At 38.8% G+C, this 19,488-nt stretch overlaps 1 protein-coding gene across 2 annotated transcripts; it reads right to left on the bottom strand.

Moving 5' to 3' along the window:
* Positions 1–279: 279 nt before the first annotated feature.
* FEM1C (fem-1 homolog C) lies at positions 280–18,319 on the bottom strand. Of its 2 annotated transcripts, XM_068176096.1 has the most exons (3): positions 18,296–18,319; positions 17,029–17,753; positions 280–7,385 (listed from the first exon to the last, which is right to left on the bottom strand). In XM_068176096.1, the coding sequence occupies exons 2-3, from the start codon at positions 17,570–17,572 to the stop codon at positions 6,076–6,078; spliced, it is 1,854 nt and encodes a 617-aa protein (XP_068032197.1). In that variant the 5' UTR covers positions 17,573–17,753; positions 18,296–18,319; the 3' UTR covers positions 280–6,075. The 2 variants fall into 2 exon arrangements, with proteins under 2 accessions (XP_068032197.1, XP_068032196.1); XM_068176095.1 differs by lacking the exon at positions 18,296–18,319 and having other exon boundaries at positions 17,029–18,186.
* Between the last annotated feature and the right edge of the window lie 1,169 nt (positions 18,320–19,488).

Below are 19,488 nucleotides of genomic sequence, written 5' to 3'. Positions count from 1 at the left end.
ACTGGCTTCTGACAGACACTTAGATGAATCAGAAAGTAATTCTTTTTTTCCCCTGTATGCATAGCTCAAAACTGTTGTCCATAACTTCTGAGTATAGCTCCTCAATTTTTCTGAATGCTCGAGATCAACTTCAAGGTAAGAATTTGGAGTGGGGGAGAAGGGCCTTCTGCTGTTCACTGTGGATGGAATCTGGTCCTCTGGATGTTATGTGCAAAACAAACAAAAATATTGCATTTGCCAGAGCAACATACCTCACACTTGGTCTCTTTTGCCCTAATCCTGCACTATTTTGTATGATGAGTTTTGGTCCTCAAGCACCAGCCAGCACTTGCTACTGCCAAGAAGCCATTTTTTGATGGTTACACAGCTTAGGTAACAGCAGACATCTTTCATTATCAGCAACTGCAGAAAGATGAATAATGATGTAAATTATGCTTTCCAGTTTTTCCCTTTCCAAATTAAGTGAATCTACATTCAATTCACTAAAGCCATCTGTGTGACAATTATTCTACCGGAATGTTCTGGAGCAGTTTTCCTCATTCAGAGCCTCATCTTTTTTGATCCTATTGTTACTGATCAGGCCTAATCTAAAGTTACAGCTCTCTGAAATGTACACTTCCTTATAGGATAGGACTGTGACTACTGTGCCTAACTATAAAAGTATTTTGAAACTACAATGGTAATTTTCTTCAAAGTCTTCAATTCTCCAGCTGCCTCTAATAACAATCTTCTGCTTCTCTCACCCTTGAAATGTTATATTCCTCTATTTTTCAAATTGTTAATGCAATATGGAAGACCCTTCAAAAGCTTGAAGAAGAAAATTAATTTGCCCAACTTTCTTCAAAACTGTCTGCTGCTTACTTCTTACAAGGCATTGCTATCTACTTTTAGGTTACAAACTGGAAGTACTGTTTCCCTTCAGTTAACAGTATGACTAAATGTTTTTCTAGAGAGTGGGAAAATAATTTCTCCTGTATCACCCAGTTTAAGCCTTTTCTTTACTACTACCCACCACTGAAATTTAAAGGCTTTGCCAGACCATAATTTCAGAGAAAGAAAGAGCATATAATATGACCTTTTGCTTAAGGTACAATTCTTAATGACAGGAAGGTTGAAGCTGTAGCATTCACATTTAGCTACTCAACAGGAAAAGTAGTTTACCAACCCATACTGCAATACCCTAAAGAAAGCACACTTGGACAGGTGTTCTCCAAAACATATTTTTAATGTAATCTGCATTTGGAGCCTAAAGAGAGTAGGAGCAAAGAAATATGCTTGTTATTCTTTTTTTTACATTACTGTTAAAGCTAAATTACTTCACGTAAAAAAGAAACTGCAGTATTTCCATACACGGAGCTAGCCCTGCATAGGAAGTCTTTGCAATAGAATGGAACACAAATATAACATTATTTAATACCAAACCAACAACAGCTTTTCGCTCTGCCCTCACTGAGGGCTCAACAGTCGCTTTTACACTCAAAGGCAAGAAATATGAGCAGTCTAGTATGTCTCTCATCAAAATTACTTTTAAGTGTTAAATACCAGTTGGTGTCATTGTAGTCACAGAAGGCAAAATTAGTGTTTAGTCTACTTTTTCATGCTTCTCAACATTTTAGAGTATAACAGTCATTCCACTCTATATTTCAAAGCATTTCAAAGCTATTTCGAGAGCATCCATATCCCGCCACTGTCACCTTGCAGCTGATACAAAGCTGAGGAGAGGCACGCTTTTCCTCAAAAGGTTTTTATCTAATTACAAATCCTCCTTTAAGGATTTTGCTATATCACTGCATTGCTTTCTTTAAAGTAGTGTTTGTAAAAATTGAAAGAGGTTGATTTTAACCAGTTGCAAAACAGTTGTTAAAAGACTTTGTGGACTTAGGAACAACACAAGACTACTTCCTATCCAGGGGGTGTTGTTTAGTATATATGGAAAAATAACCACAATTGCATTTCAGAAAATGTCTTTACACTGCACTTAACAAATAGAATGGAGACACTACAGACAGCTGGAATCTTGTTACCAGCCTAAGTGATACAAAAATAGGAACGTAATTTTAGATTTTTTAATGAGAATATTTTTCATCTTCCTTATTGAAATACTTCAGTTGAAACCCACAACTATCAGAAGAAAAGCTGCTCTATGCATTTATCCCTTTTCCCAAAAATGCAAATTAGAGGTCTCAACAAGCAAGGAGGTATCAGTTCCTTTGTCTCTAGGGGAGCGATACCTGTAAGTTGTTTAATCAATTTAAAACCTGTTTCATCCCTGAAGGGCATATAATTATTTCTGCAGTGTTCTCAGCATTTTTCTGTGTCAGTAGCTCAGAAGCAATGTGTTTCATCAGAAAAAAAGGCCAAATAGGAAGAACAATGGTAAAAGAATGAGTTAAAAATATTACTAAATTAAAATTAAGATAAATAAAACAGAGTAGTGTAAACACATAGGTGTAAATGCAAAGTGACCAAAAATGCATGAACTCATCTGACAGGACACCTAAGTCCAAGTTATCTGGCAAGATAAGTATTCTCTTCAGCAGAAAGCTTCATCGCCATGAAAAATTAAATTCAGCATGGAGGTGATAAATCTTTTGGATTGATGTACATCAGTAGATATTTACACAGAAATTCCTGCAATAAGTCAGCATGTACTAATAGCCTGGTTTGTTTCTAAAGAGCAGCTAACACAGTAAGCCTTTCTTGTAGCAATATTCACTAGATTTACACAGAACTAATCGTGATATGCTTTCACTTTTGGGAATGCTTTCCATTTTAAAAAATGCTAACAACTAAAATTTTTAACATTATATTTCTGGACTAATAATCATAACTCATAGAATGATTTGGGTTGGAAGGGACCTTAAAGATCACCTAGTTCCAACCTCTCTGCCATGAACAGAAACATCTTCCACTGGACCAGAGCCCCATCCAGTCTGGCCTTGAACACTTCCAGTAATGGGGCATCCACAACTCCTCTGGACAACCTTCACCAGTGCCTCATCATGTTCACAGTAAACAATTTCTTCCTTATATCTAAGCTAAATCTCACCCTTTTCAGTTTAAAGCCATTCCCCCTTGTCCTTTCACCCCATGACTTTGTAAAAAGTCTCCCTCCAGCTCTTTTGTATCCTCCTTTAGGTACTGGAAGGTCCTATATAAGGTCTCCCTGTATTTCTATTTGTTCTATTCTATTTCTCAGGCTGAACAAACAACTAACTAATTTTAAACAGGGCAATTGTCAGTTATAAAGACAGAAATTTAAAGTAAAACCACCAAAGAGCAGGACAGATTCCAAAGTAAAAAAACTCTAAAAATCCTTTTCTCTATGACTATACAAAAATAATTACTTTTATGACTTGAAGTATAATTCTAGCATGGTATAATTTGCTGATTATCCCCACCTACAGAGCAGCAGAAAAGCATTAAAATGTATAAATTCAAAAACCAAACTACACGTCCTCACAAATGAAAAGCTGAGTGGCACGTGTCCTAAGCATTACAAATCACAGCAATTCAGTCAATTGACTAGAGTTTAGTCTTGTGTGATGCTAGAGAAACCTGCATCCTGGCCTGTATCAGCAATAATGCGGCCAGCAGGATCAGGGCAGTGATTGTCCCCTGCACTGGGCACCAGTGAAGCCATGCCTCAAGTGCTGTGTTCAGTTTTGGGTCCCTCATTACATGAAAAGAGATCGAGGTGCCACAGCATGTCCAGGGAAGGGCAGTGGAGCTGGGGAAGGGTTTGGATCACATGTCTGATGAGGAGCAGCTGAGGGAGCTGGGGTTATTCAGCCTGGAGAGAAGGAGATTCAGTGGAGAACTCAGGACGCTCTACAATTACTTCACAAGACAGGGGTTGGCCTCTTCTCCCAAGTAACAAGTGATACAACAAGGAGAAATGGCCTCAAGTTGAATAAGGGGAGATACAGATTGGATACTAGGAAAAGCTTCTTAATGGAAAGAGTGGTTAACCAATGTAACAGGCCACCCAAAGGAAGCAGTTGAGTCACCATGGCTGGAGGTATTTGAAACACATGTAGATGTGGCACTTAAGGACATGGTTTAGTGCTGGACTTGGCAGTGCTGGGTTAAGGGTCAGACTTAATGATCTTAAGGATCTTTTCCAACCTAAATGATTCTATGATTCTCGTAATAGTATACAACATAGACACAGCAAGGGACAAACCAGAGAAAATTGCTTCAAAACAGCAAGTCTGGTAGTGACAATACACAAACAGCACTGCTTTCAACATATCTTTGCTTAAAAACATCCCCATAATTTTTGCAAAAATGGCTAAGCTAGTAGGCACCTGTACACTGCCATACACTGGCAGGAATGCCAAAACAGAACAAAAACAAGGAAGGGCTATTCTTATGTGCTCCCAAGACATGTTCTTCTTCAAGTTCAACCACAAATGACAAAAGTGTTCTAACATCAACTTAAAAATTAAAGTACTACAAAGACCCTCCTAACCTAACCAATTTGGAGTCTAAATATATCTTATCTCTGACAAAGGTATAAAACCAGCTGTTGGATTTCTCGAGCAAGAACCCCATAGGTACACTTACTGCCCACAACTGAGATGAAACATTAAGCCAATAATACCCAAAACACTAGATGACTAAATTTGCAAGTAAACTGTATCCTATCCAACAGAAATTAATTTCACTTTAAGACATTTATAGGGCTAATGTGCCATAATAAATCCTACTATAAATCAACAGTAAAGTGCTGAATTATATTAATTACCTGAATCACACTCACATTTATGATCTCCATTTATAGACTTCTTATCAAGTCAAAAGAGCCCTTTCTGTTGCAAAAGCTGAGCTGTTGTGCAAATATTATAAAAAATAGGTACTTTAATAGGAGCTATATACACAACAGAACTTCTGCTTTTGTTAAATACAACTGACATAGCAGAGATGAAAAATCCATGCAAGTATTTATAAAGATACTAAAAATGAAGAAAAAAAGGACACTGCTATAGAACTTTCAATACCCTGGCAGACAGCCACTTACTATACTATATGATGTCTAGATCTGGACTGATAAACATCATGCCATCAACATGCTTTAGTTTTCTTTTGTAGCTAAAGCTGATTTGCAGATTTTAAAGCAGAGCATATATTTGATCTATTTCTCATAGAAGTGTATTATTAAGGACTGAGGTTAAACTTTGAGCAAACTTCACATCTAGTCACATAACCAGCACAAGCAAGACGCTAGTGCAGAGGTGAAGGTATCAGTTGTACATCATGAATACTCTTCCCCCATCTGCACAATGCAACAGAACAAGTTTCAGATTTAAAGTTCAAGTGGACTACAATCAGAAAAAGCAGTATTTTCTTCTCCCCATTTAGGAAAAAGTTCCAGAGGATCAAATGAAAGCAACCTCAGTTACAGCAGTCAAAAAAGTCAACCCAAGTTTGGAGAGCTGATAAGTAACTCCAAAATTCATCATGCTATGAAGACAGCATTCTCAAGAGAGCTCTAAACAAACTGCAAAACAAGATTGGCATTTAAGTTGAAATTGGCTAAGTGCTGCATAGAAATATGCTCACACACAACAGTCATGTTTAAGCCAGTGCATAGAGAAGATAAAAGCACTTATGGTAGTTGCAAATGTTGCCAAGTCCATACAACTTGCACAGTTTAGCAATGAGTCCATAGAAAAAGAAGAGAGTAGGAGCAGGATCGCTCAAGCAAAACCAAAAAAGATGACCTTCCAACTGTATAAAATTCACATAACAGTTATAGTAAAAAGACATCAGTGGAAAATACTCAACTCAGTCCAAACACCCAACAGGCAAATAAGACCAGAAAAGACAAGCCTTTGGCAAACAATTTAGAGTCTAAATATGGCATTACATTTCTAAATAATCCACAAAATATATTATATGGCATATTCATATTAAATACTGGGTAACCAACTCTGCAGATCTGATGCTAACAACACTAGCCAATGAGAGCAAAATGGAGCAAGCTAAGGGAACGCTGGTGTATCACAACAGTGCTCAAGGAAAATATCACCATGTCGTGCTTCAAAAACAGTACTCTGGAACGCCACACTATCATCTATGGAGCAAAACAAAGTTCTCTAGTTTTTCAGGGATATGCCCTGCATAGGATATGTTATGATTCACTATTACCCGAGCAGCAAGACACTGCAAAGTAGTATGATTTATGGGCTGGATTAAATTCTTTGCTATTTCCTTCTCATCCAGCAAATCACTAGCTGTTTGTTTACAGGAGTTTGTGGCATCGAAATGTGAACCTGACTTGATAAGAAGGTTCATGATGTCTGGATGGTTGTTCAGTGCAGCAATGTGTAAGGGACTGTTGTTATCGGAGTCTCTGACGTTTACATCAGCACCACATTCCACCAGGATAGCAGTAACTTGTAGAGAGGGGAATTTACAAACTGGATAGCGACCGACACATGTAGTATTATTGTCAACAGCAAGGTGAAGTGGACTGAAGTTATTCTTTCCTCTAGGCTGAAGCTTAAGAAACTTGTAAATAGTTTGTTTCTTAAAATGTTCCTGTTCTGAGCTGCAAGGTACTTTCTCCAACAAGCAAATTAAATGCAAAATGATGGAAAGAGCTTTGTTTAGCTGTATTGGATCAGGAAGACACTGGGTTTGTTTCATGGCCCGTTCTATTTCAAGAACGCTTTTGCACAGTATACCCATTAGATCATCAAAAGTGACAGTAGTGCCTAGCAGGCCCTTTGCCCTATCCTGAAGCATGAAGGAGAAAAGTTCAGCAAATGATAGCAAACTGCTGGCTGTCATAGGGCTTAGCGGATCAAGATTGCTCTGCTGCATGTCCAAAGCATACTTCCATAAATTGATGCAACGCTTGAAGTTTCCAGAGTCTGCATACACAGCACCTCTGTATCTAATATAGTAGGATGTGTCTGGGTGTGAAGGGCCAAGAATGCGTTCTCTAATTAATAATGCTTGCATTCTCATTTCATCTGGGTCTGCAATAAGATTTTCTAGCTCTTCTGAGCTGTTTACCTCTTTAGCATAATCATAAGCCATAATTAGTGTTTGTGGCACAGGCTTGCTGAGGATATTAGTCCTATCACTGTATCTCATTTCCATAGCTCTTTTCCAGTATTTCAAAGCACCAAGCAGATCTCTCTTTTTGTCCACAAATGTTGCTCCTAGAAGTTCCAGGGCATTTATGCGCTCAGCCTTACTAGTCTGTACATGCTGGGTCAGAAAGTCCACTATATTTGTATGGCCTGTCACACTGGCTGACAGAAGGGGAGTCATTCCATAACCATCCTTTTCCATTTTAGCACAATACTTGAGAAGCATCTTCATGATCTCCAAACTTCCAGATTCTGCACAGTCATGTAGTGCTGTATTTCCTGCAAGAGAACAAACACAATTACACAAATCATATCAAATTAAGAGTCCAAATCTTATCATGCTAATAGTTAAAAAAAAAGTTAAAACCCCCCAAATATTAATTATTTTAAAATAGCTTTTGTTCCCCCATTTATGTACTATGAAAGCAAGGCTGACAGGAAGTTATAAAAAATCAAAATGTTTGATATTTTTATCTGAAAAAATTAAACAGGTTTAAGAAAAAACCCCAAACCAGATTTAAAATGGAATTTTTCACTACATAAAAGCACAGGAGTCAGCAATTCCATTGTATCAAAAGTCAAGCAAACAGGACAGGAGACCAGTTTGATTGGACAGGGAACTCCTCTTGGAGCTTGGGAGGAAAAAGAAATTGTATGCTGTCTGGAAACAAGGTTAGGCTTTGCAGGAATTTGACAGCGGTTCATATATTCTGAGGACAAGATGCAAAAGGCCAAAGCTCAATTAGACTTGAAACTGACCAGTATTGTGTCAGACAACAATAAGGGTTTTTAAAGTACACTAGAAGAAAAAGGAGGTCTAAAGAAAATGCCAGTCTGATTGAAGGTGGTCATCTGACTATTAAGGGTGAAGAAGTGCAGAGACACTCAATGCTTTCCTTTGCCTCAGTCTTTAATAATACAGATAAACTGCCATCTGCCCTGGATTTAGAGGATGACTTCAGGAACAGTGAATGGGGCCCTCAAATTTAGCTGACACATTAATCAAATTCATATAAAACATGAGTAAAAAAATTATTTTCTAAAGGTTATGACTCAGGTTTTTGCAATTATACCAGAGGTACGAACATACTTTGTCCCCCAAATCATATTTTAAGAGCAAAATTCAAATATTAAAAAAGAAAAACACATAAAACATACTGAATTGCTTCATTTATTGACAGTGAACTTAACTTTCAAAATTGTCTTTTCCTGAATCATTTCAAAATAGTGGCCAGTGATTTTACTATCATTTACTAACAGGTAAACTGAGGAAGACATCCCAACACAAAGTGGCATATGAATCGACCTGTTAGATCAAGATTCATAAAGTTAAATCCAGTTCATTCAAAGGGAAGTGATTTTTCATCTTTCTAATACCTCAGGCAATTTTTAACATTAATAGCACTAAGTCAGTTATAGGCCTGGCCACACTACAATCTCTACCTAGACTAACAAAATTTTCAATTGCAGGAGCAGAGATTTAAGCAAATTTAGGTGGATTGAAAGTTGGCAAATTTGGCATACATAGCTTATCAACTATAGCTCTCTCTGTCTTTATCTGACATCACAGACTAGAAAACTGTCAATATGCAAACTGAGAAAGGACAAGACCTTGACATTCCTAAGAGAGGAAGATGTCAAATGCAGACCTATATACAAACTTACCAATACACATACACTTATTCTTCTTGCTATGCTGCTGAAAGTCTAGTTAAAATGAAACAACAGCAGTTAATTCAGAATTAAAGAATAGCTGGTCCCTCAGACCATCTTCAGTTCTGTATTTATTGATAAAGGCAAAACCAGACGCACATGGGTATTTGCTGAGCCAGTGGTTAACAGCTGTTTCAGGGTGTACTCAACTCCATACACTATCCTTCACAGCAGAGCTCTGCAACTGACAGCTGTGTCTTTCTTCAAATACATATTTTTAATGTATTTTAAAAATAGCAACATAGAAGCATATTAAAGATAAATAAGCCAAAAGGCATCAGTGATGTCAAAGTTCTTACTATTGTTTCACCGCTGTTAATTTATATTTTGCTAGTTTTGACAAATGCAACAGTGCCAGCTATGCATATTACATACTTCAGATCCATCACCACGTAATGCTGCTTTTGACACTCTTTTATCAATTGACAGGCATACACACTATGACTGAAAAAAATCCACACAAAATAAGCTTGGCCATTGGCCATGTAAACTAAATCCAGCAGTCTGTATGCACGCTTAAAACTCCAAGGAATTTCACTGCTCTTTCCAATTGGATGCTCTAAATTTGAAACAATTTAGATTTATTTACTGGTATTACAAGTACTGTTTACAGTTCAACAACTTATCAAAAGTAGTGCAATTTTCCAGTTGTTTATACTGCAGTAGCCCTTAGAATTAAAATAATTACAGCTTTAATTATGCCATGTATAAACTATTAATGCAAGGCCATCACCACTAATTTTTATACAGTGGCTGCACCTCACTGAAGTTTGATTGGATAGTACAGATACAGCAGTGGGAAGAATACTTCGTAAGAAACACAAGTTTCCATAGTAAAGTGCCTAGGAGTAAAAAGATTGTTGAGAGTTACCAACTTAAAAAATAACCCAAACATAAGCCCCAGCCTTAAGAAATAACACAGCCAGCCATCTGTACCTAGCAAGTATCACTTGCTATATTAGAGGACGAATTTGAAAGAAAACATGAGAGCAGCCTTAACGTGCAAATCAAAGGCCACATATTGGCCACAAATTGACCAGGAATTGAACAAATAAACACAGGAAATCAACCACTATTCTGTGAATTAACTCATCGATTTCAAAACATTACATTGTCTATAGTGTCACTATAGTGACCATGTCATCTGTCGTGATAAACAGTGGCTGAACACAATTCAGAAGTTAATTCAATTTTTGCAACATTATTTATTCAGTAAAAAATTAAAAAAAACCAATGTTATAACTATTGCTGTAATTAGAAGGAAAAAGGTTAAAAAAAATCAAAAGTAATTTGAAGGTCATTCTCTTTGACAAGTAATTTTCAAAGAGACATATGATGGGTTTGGTCAAATTAAAGTAATTTTTTAAAGATGGGAGTAATTATTGAAAAGTAGGTTTCATCTAATTTTTTGAAATCAATTTTAAGTAGGAAAATAACCAGCAGGAATTTAATCACATATCAAAGACAGCTATTGTTACCATAACATGAAAGGTTCCTCTTTGCACAGACAAAAAACTGGACTACAGATGATTCTGGTAGTCCTGATACTTCTCTGCTAAATATTAAGTTTCACTATATATTGTATTGCTAATAGTGCTTACAAACTGCTTCTGTCTGTATAAAGCTTTACTATTCATATTACCTAATAACTTCCTCATTAAAAATGGCAAAAAGAAACAGAATAACCTTAACTCCAGTCCTTCCAAATCTTGCAGATATAAGTACGGAAAAAGGTATGGCTAGTTGGCATTGTCTTCACACTTTACTCTTTTGTTAACAGGACTCCTTTAAAAGGAGTTATGAACATTTCAGAAACATTTCATGTGTCACAAAACTAACTACCCAGTGTTTACAAAAGCTTACTGGAGCGAGGATGGGTATTCAAATTCATAAGGAGGACAGGCCTTTCTATGTCAGTAGCAAGTAATTCCCAAAACAGACTGATAGCTTGTGACAAGGGAATGAAAGAAAATGAAGCCATGACACAGAAAGTGATTTGACTTGATTTGCGAGCAATTAAGTGCATCCACTTCCTAATACTTCCAAAATATTTTACCAGATTTCCACGTTGTAAAACTTATATTAAAACTTAACACCAATCTGATTTTCTATCCAAGATCATTAAAAACAAAAGAAATAAAAATATTTCATTTAAATGACTGACCAATGTGTAAAATTAACCAGCTGTATATATTTTTGCAGCCTTACAAATGAATTGATCACTTTTATAAAGTGAAATTTTTCATGTAACATTTGTTTCTTTTTCTACCACACACTTGAAACAAATCCATCTTCCAAGAGTCTTTACTGATTTAAAAGTATTGCCAGATAGATACAAACATGGACAGTGCAAAAGAAAACTGTTATACATCCTAACACTTAGTTTGCATAGTAAATAAAAACGAAATGTCTTTCCTTCAAGAAACTAACTAAAAATGCAAAGAACTGCTAATCTCAACAATTTATTTTAATCTAATTTCCATATGATATAAGGGAATAATTGCTCACTGAAATACTTCAAGAGAACTAGTATTATCAAGATTATCAATTACTACATGAATAACAGCATTCTGTGAATGATTTAATTTAAACAAAAACTTTTTAGTCAGAATTAAACTTAAATTGTATCTTTATCTTCCTTATTTATCTTACAGACATTCCTCCTGGAGTTCAGTTTCCGCACACAGTCACATACAAAATATCTACAAGTTTCAGAGTCCTGTACCATGTAATACCTACCAAAAAAGGAAAAAAAGTAAACCCCTTCCCAGAAAAAAAAAAAAGACACAGCACATTTTTAGAGCAAGTGTTTGTTCACAGGGAGAATTAAAAAAAAAAAAAAAAAAAAAAAAAAAAAAAGCAACAACAACAAGAAACAGAACCTAAGGACCTTTGTTTTGGGATTTTTTTACCTGCTCCCTGCCCCCCTCAATGCTTCTATGAACCTTGGCAACCAGAGAAGACAAACACCCTCAGAAGAAAACAAACCTGTACAGACTCCCTAATGTTTACAGCACAAGAAAATTAATTATTTTTAACACTAAACCACACTTATCATAAAGGAAATAGCATGACTCTCTATAATCCCCCTACTTCTGGGTCTGCTATGTCTGTAAATGATTTTTTTCCATTGCCAGCAGGTTTGAGTGTTACACCTTCCAGTACTCCTTATAAACAATAGTACTGAAATAGCACTAGCCCTTGATACCCAATAATACAATTGGGTATAAATACCCATAGAGACAGAGGTTTGTATGCGTCTATACTTCCCAAAATGAGGAAAGAAAGTCAACAAACCTTGTTTACCATATTATTTTACGAAACTGTCAAATACTGTGCCAATGGAATTAAGGAATCAAAGTATTCTTTTTTTTTTTAATGCAAACAAACACTCCTGTGCATATCTCAAGAGTCAACTAAGAGAATGCCTAATCCAGCATTTCTTAGAAACACAATTCTGATTTTCTAATATTCTGGAGGGGAAAATCCGGTCCTTAGACTAGCTGATGAGTCTATTAACTACAGAAGGCGGGCAGAGTTGGTGAAAACCACTAACAAAATCACAGAAAGCACTCTGAAGAGAAATACCATATACCAGATCACTGAGCAATGGAAAGACTTACCAGCAATGTTCACATAAAACACCTGCCTTTCAAGCACGTATTTTGAAAAAAGGTTACAATTCCCTTTCATTTGGCCCATCCTAGCTACCAACATATGCATACTTTATCTATAATCTAACTCACTAACTGCTGCAATAATGGATTTATTTCCTTCCTTTCTGCAAATCTGGCAGAGAAGAATAAAGTATAACACAAGCTATTAAAATATGCACTGCAAATTTTCAAAATGCAAGATATTAATTCTCCTGTCTGGAATTGAAGTAGAAGTATAAGATTTCTTTACAATCAGTCTGAATGAAAAATATTTCTGCTGGGGAACTTACATGAAATACTGAACCCTAAATAAAAAAAAAATCAAACAAAGACAGTCCCAAAGAGCCTAAATCTGTAATATGGAATCCTTAAAACAACTGACACTTGTATTAAAAGAATAAGCATTTCCCTGCCTACACATCATCAAATGAACACTGTGCACAGAAACACATCAGCTGTATTTGAGAATGCAGTGGTCTGTTCTGAAGGTAATAGTAAGGTAGCATCACTCTAACAACAAATCACTGGCAGGCTTCATAATGCAGCAGAACAGAAAATGGCATGCGGCTGACACAGAACATGCTCCTCATCTGGCAGAGACAAAACTGTGCTTCATTTGAGGCTTTAGTTCTAGGATTCCACCTTCTAAAAAAAATTGTGTTTCTGCTACTCTAACATTATCCACACTCTTCTTACTTTTAGGAACAGCATAAAAACGTGCCATCTGAGAGATAACTGACTACAAGTGAAACTCAATAAGCATTATTTTTAATTTTCAGCTTCTTAAACGAGGAGTTTTCTGCTGGTTTCAGCTGAGGTAATTTTCTTCATAGTGGCCAGTATGAATTTGTGTTTTGGATTTGTGCTGAACAGAGGGTTGATAATACAGAGATGGCTTTGATATTGCTCAGCAGGGCTTACACAGAACCAAGACCTTTTCGGCTGTTTGTACTTCCAGGCTGGTGAAGAAGATGGTGGTGCATGGAGATTGGTAGAAGACACATTTGGGACAGGTGACCCTAACTGACCAAAGGGATTTCCAGACCATGTGACATCATGGTCAGTACATAAAGCTGAAGGGAAGAAAAACTGGACCATTTGGAGTGATGGTGTTTGTCTTCTCAAGTGTTACACATGCTGGGGCCCTGCCTTCCTGGAGATGGCTGAACACCTGCCTACTCATGGGAAGTGGTGAATTAATTCCTCGTTTTGCTTTGCTTTGCTTGTGTGCATTGTTTTTGTTTTCCCTATTAAACTGTCTATATCTCAAGCCACGAGTATTCTGTTCCTGGTATCAGTGGTGGGGAAGAGAACAAGTGGTTGCCTGGGGCTTGGCTGCTGGCTGGCATTAAGCCATGACAGTAGAACAGTGTTTAAAGTTATGAATCAGAGACAGTGGTAAATTATTTCGCTTTGTGAAGTATTGCTTAGGCTGCTTCGTATCTACAGATATCTTTGCTGTCTTCCACAATTACAAAATAATAAAACCTACCCACACTTCTTAGCCCACCTATCAGTTTGTCCCCATCACTTACACTGCTCATGTAAACGAAAATATTTTTTAAAATATTCTTTGCTTACAGTTCTGCGGCCTAACTCCTATATAGAAATTCAGTGAAACTGTGAGAAAGCTCAGATCTGCAAAACAGTAGAAACAAATGCCATCAACGGCTCATATTTTAAATTCAGAACCATTGGCCATCTTTCACAGTTGAGGACTCATCTACCCAAATATCCTCCTTCAGCACCATCTACCATGCGACACTGCCAGACCTACACTTCACCTCATTCACCTCAGTGTAGCATCTTACCTGACACACTCTGAAATCTTTATGAACACCTTCATTTCCTAGCTGCACTTCCATACTTTTGTAACTTTTTCAAGAGCCTCTGAACTCTGAATTTCCATAGTTCAAAACACAGCTGTGGGATTCTGCATTTTAGAAGCAAGATTTCACCACATGTTTTCACCACTCTTTCATAAATTTAGATGCATGTAAATGTACCTATTTTTTCATATTAAAGTATTAAGATTTTTCCTTGGAACTGTTAAACACTGAAACATTTTCATATCTATACATTCATGAGGTTTAATATGTATATTAAGTTCTATTTTGCAATATGAAAATCCAGTGGAAAATCACAAGACATAGGTCAAGTAATTCTGCCCCCCCCCCCAAACTCTAAGAATAATAAATGTTAGGATTCATTTCTGTAGAAAAAGGATCTACTGAAATCTCCCACAACAGCAACTCTACTGAAGTTACATAGTTCTGCTCTTATAAGGAGCATTGCAATTTTAAATGCAACAATTTTTTTTTTTTTTTTTTTACATCTTTCATGGAAGAATAGGCTTCTCTATACATGGTCCAGGAAGGGACCTGTCTAAATAGAACTCACATACAAGGGCAGCAACTCTTACTACCCAGGAGCAGAACACTCAGATGCTCTGCTATCTTCCGGCTACAAGCACAGGACACACTGTTAGCTATTTAGTACATAGCAGGGAGTAGAAGAAACTGAAAGTAATACACAAGATTCTTTGCGGGGGTGGGGGGGGGGTGACAATGTAGAATTAATACTGTTGGACTAATTTTAAAATCAGTAGCATTTCTGCAAAACAAAACTGAGGAGGTTATCTGCTGACTCTCAGCCACTGTTCCAATACTTACTGCTACCAATTTTCCTCAGTTATTCTGCTTTTCCACAGAAGACTTTCAGGGTTTATAGTACTTTCTTTCTTGCTTGCTTTACCTCACCAATGCTTATTCAGTAACTTCAGAGATAAGACTTCTTAAAGATACCAAAAAGTATGCTCCTGCCCTACCAGAGGGGATTTCCACACATTACCGACAGATAGCTATTACGTACACACATCCAATTGTACACATGACAGTTTAAAGTATAAAATGAGTTTTAATGAGCTGAACCCTATTTAATCCAACTTCTTTAATTAAAGATCATTTATCTACTTTAAGAACCTTTGCTTGTGTGCCTAGATTCAAGTCACACAGAAACTAAAGTAAGTAGAAAGGAATTAAGATAATAATTGACAGCACTGAGAAAATCTTCAGTCATTTAAACAAAGACAAATAATGCTAATTCACTAATAAAGTGAACAAAAAGGATGAGTAAGGTAAAGCCTACTCCACCAACACAAAATGAGGGAGAAAAAGAGCTGCAGAATTACATCTTTTTCCCTATTATACCAAATATTTAAGAGCATCGCTTGGTTCACACCTATCATATAAAGACATAGGTTTAAAACTAAACCCCAAGTTTTCAGTTGCTTACACACTTTATATTTAGCTTGCTATTCCCAGAACGTTATTTAGAAAAATTACATTTTTATCCTACCACAAGTCCATGATGATTCATAAGCAACCTCAAAACCCTTACAAAGGAAGATTTATTTTGCTCTGCCCACCTCCATGACAAATCTGTAGTTTAGCTTTCTTTATGCTAAACTCAGATATTTGAATGATTTGCTGAGAAAAGGCATATTTAACCAAGCAGCTTTTCTAAAGATTACTCTCACATTTGGTATTTACCAGTATCATACAGCAATCTAGACACAAAGGATATTTTATCACAAAAAACTGAATGGTACAGTATACGGTTACAAATGTAGTTAGCCTGAAAAAGGCAGTAGAAGTATTATGCTACAAAAAAATCTGCTAGCAGATTTGTTTTTATATATATTGATATATATTAAAAAACCCAAAACCTGCTGAAACATAATCCTGGCTCAGTGAGATAAAAAATTAGCTGTAAATTGCAGTAACTGGTGTGCTTTTAAGGCTAACATACAAGTCTGATTTATAATAGAAAATTATATGTTCAACTAATTATGATCACAGGAAAAAAAGCCAGAAATTTACTTTGCATGGTAACACTAGAGTAACTGTAAACAGGGGCAAAAGGGTTTGAGATTTGTGAGCCACTGGAAGTCCTTCTGCTGAGATCACAGTCACCTACATCTTCACTTCTTCAATCCTAATATATATATATTTGTTTACTAACACTGAAAAGGGTATAAAATTACTCAGTAATTTGGAGAGAATGGGTGAAGAGCAAAGTGATTATTCATTTTCCAATGCAGAAGATAATTTTTCTCCTTTATGCGCACTTCCTTAGACCAGCCTTATGCCACAGATCAGTTTTATGTACAGCATACTTGAATTATTAAGAATTACTACAAAAAACAAGAACACATGTTCATGTTTTTGAGTATGTTGCTAGACCAACCTACTACACAGACTGGTTGTCAGCAAGTTTATTAGCTTTTAACACATTCATAAATGTGACACTTCATTTGACTAAGTATTTTAAGAATTAGGGATTTAAGAGTAAAATGTATCAATTTAAACAAAAATTTTATAATCCATGTTAAAAACCAGTAAATTAAAAAGAAAAAGTAAAAACATAGCTATAAACACTTTATATATTACATTTTATGAGTAGATTTTTTTTTTTTGATGCCAGGCTCTTTAAGAAGTAAATTAGTAACTTTACCTCTATTTACCACAATGGAAGTGAAAAAACGAACTTACCTTTAACACTTTTTCTGTTCACATCAGCTCCTTTTTCAAGTAAATACTGAGCTATTTCTTTGTGGCCTTTGTAACATGAGATCATCAGGCACGTATGCCCATGACGGTTTGATACTTCCAGGTCTGCTTTGTGCTCCACAAGGTATTTGACTATTTCCAGATGACCATCAAAACAGGCAGCTCTAAGAGGCGTTGAATTTGTCAGTGTTGTGTTGTTGACAGACGCACCATGATCCAACAGACTCTGAACAACCTTCAAGTGGCCGGCAGCTGATGCTGCCCACAACGGCGGAGCTCCCTCGATGGTTTCACCATCAAAATTCACCGAGCCACCAACCTCTATAGAGGCAGAGCAATGATCCAATAAATATTCCACCATGTCGACGTGACCATAGCGAGCTGCCATCAGAAGTGGTGTGGCACCATTGGTTTTTTCTGACATCAGTTGGGCCACCTCTTCCCTTGTTTTGCTCGCCAGTAGCTTGGAAAGGAGCCGCAGCTTGCCATCACGAGCTGCGTTGAAGACTGCTGTCTTTAGATCCATTTAGCCTGTACCTCTCTGCTTCCTGATGGATACACACCTGAATTTTTCAGCCAAGAGCTTATTGGAACTGCTTAGCCCAAACAGAATGTCCCCAGCTTCTCACATCAGTTTCATCCAGATAGGGAAACATGGAGACTCCGGACAGGGTCCTGACGAAGCGCAGGCTACGTTTATCACAAATCTGCAAAAGGAGAATTCTCGATGTTTTCACCTCCCACTTCGCAAACAAGCAACCGCACTGTATTTTCCTACAGCTACACCCAAACAAGTCGCTGTTATGGCGCGCCGGTGTCCAGCAGCATTCCCTGGGACTCTCCCGGGCCGCGCGGTGGCCCCTGAGGAAAGCTACGGGGAGGAGGGGGCTGAGCCTACCAGCGCGTTATCCATACCAGGCACAGAACGATCCTCTTCTCGCTCATTTCTCGGTCAGCTGCACCCCCGACTCGCTCCGGGGCGTATCCCAAGTACAGAGACCCCGGCTCCCGCCAGAAGACCCGCAGACACGCACCTTCAAGGCAGCCGAGTGGGGAAGGCGACGGCCGCATTCCGGCCCAGCCCCGGACAGCGGGGAGAGCCCGAGCCCTCCGCTCGCCTCACGACCGGACCCGCTGCACCCAGAGCCCGGGCGGCCCCATCCCCCTCCCTCCTTTCCCGCACGGCACCAAACCCCCGCGGCCGCCGTGCTCAGAGCCAGCCGGAAAGGCCCGCCAGGCCGCGCGCTACCTTCTCGGGGCGCTCCGGACCGTCTCCCGTCGTCGTCGTCGTCGTCGTCGTCGTCGTCGTCGTCGTCGTCGTCGTCGTCGTCGTCGCCGCCGCCACCGCCGCCACCGCCGCCGCCGCCGCCCTCAGAGGGACGCGCCCGCCGCCGCTGCCCGCGCTCCGTCCGGCGCCTCCATGACAGCCGGGCCCCCGCCGCCAGGGCCGGCCCTGCGCAGGGGGCGGGGCGGCCCCGCCGCGGCCAATCAGAGCCACGTGCCGCGCGCCCGGGGGCGGGACTACGGCGCCGCTCGAGGGCGGCGTGCGGGCACAGCCGGCCGCTAGGGGGCGCCGGGAGCAGCAGCGCGGGGCCCGGGTGCGAGGAGGACGCTAACGTCCCGCAGCATCCCACAGGGTCCCGCAGAGGTACTTCGGGAATGCGCTTCATAGACACGCCTTTGTAACATCCGTGGGCTTCCTACGGACACATCTCTGCCGTATACCGGCACTGCTGGGTCCCGTCCTGTGCTCCGCAGCACAAGAGAGACAAGGAGCTGCGGGAGCGAGTCGGCGGAGACTACAACGATGATTTGGGATCAGGAGCACCTCTCGTACGAGGAGAGACTGCGTGAGCTGGGCTTATGTAGTTCAGAGAAGACTGAGAGGGGATCTCATTAATACATACAAATATCTCAAACTCAGGTGCCAAGAGGATGGTGCCAGATCCTTTTCAGTAGCGCCCAGCGGTAGTACAAGGAGAAATGGCCATAAACTATAACACAAGAAGTTCCACCTCAGCATGAGGAAGAACTTTACACTGAGGGGGGCAGAGCACTGGAACAGGCTGCCCAGAGAGGTTATGGAGTCTCCTAGTCTGGAGACATTCAAAACCCACCTGGATGCATTCCTGTGTCACCTGCTGGAGATGACCCTGCTTTGGTGGGGGGATAGGACTGGATGGTCTCCAGAGATCGCTTCCATCCCTAATTATTTTATGATTCTGTGATTCTGTACATATATGCTTCTCGAATTAAAAAAAATTGGATTAAAATTCCAATTTTTGCAGCACAGAGGAGGATCTGTCTCTGGACAATGTTGCTGTCTGGTGCAAAATTTGCTTTTCTCGACTGAGATTGCATATGGCTTGCTACAGGCTTAGGATGTGACATTTATTGTGTTCCTATGATAATAGAGAGAAAACTCCTAAAAATAATGTAAAT

This window comes from Anomalospiza imberbis, chromosome Z, assembly GCF_031753505.1.
Source record: "Anomalospiza imberbis isolate Cuckoo-Finch-1a 21T00152 chromosome Z, ASM3175350v1, whole genome shotgun sequence".
NCBI lineage: Eukaryota > Metazoa > Chordata > Aves > Passeriformes > Viduidae > Anomalospiza > Anomalospiza imberbis.
Note: the sequence above shows the minus strand (reverse complement) of the source record. Positions and strands in the feature narration are given on the sequence as shown.

Bases quoted from the DNA above. Each gene is read 5' to 3' on its own strand.
- FEM1C (XM_068176096.1), bottom strand. From the start codon at position 17,572: ATGGATCTAAAGACAGCAGTCTTCAACGCAGCTCGTGATGGCAAGCTG. The intron at 7,386-17,028 runs GTAAGTTCGTTT...GTTCTCTTGCAG, and splicing joins GAACAGAAAAAGTGTTAAAG to GAAATACAGCACTACATGAC.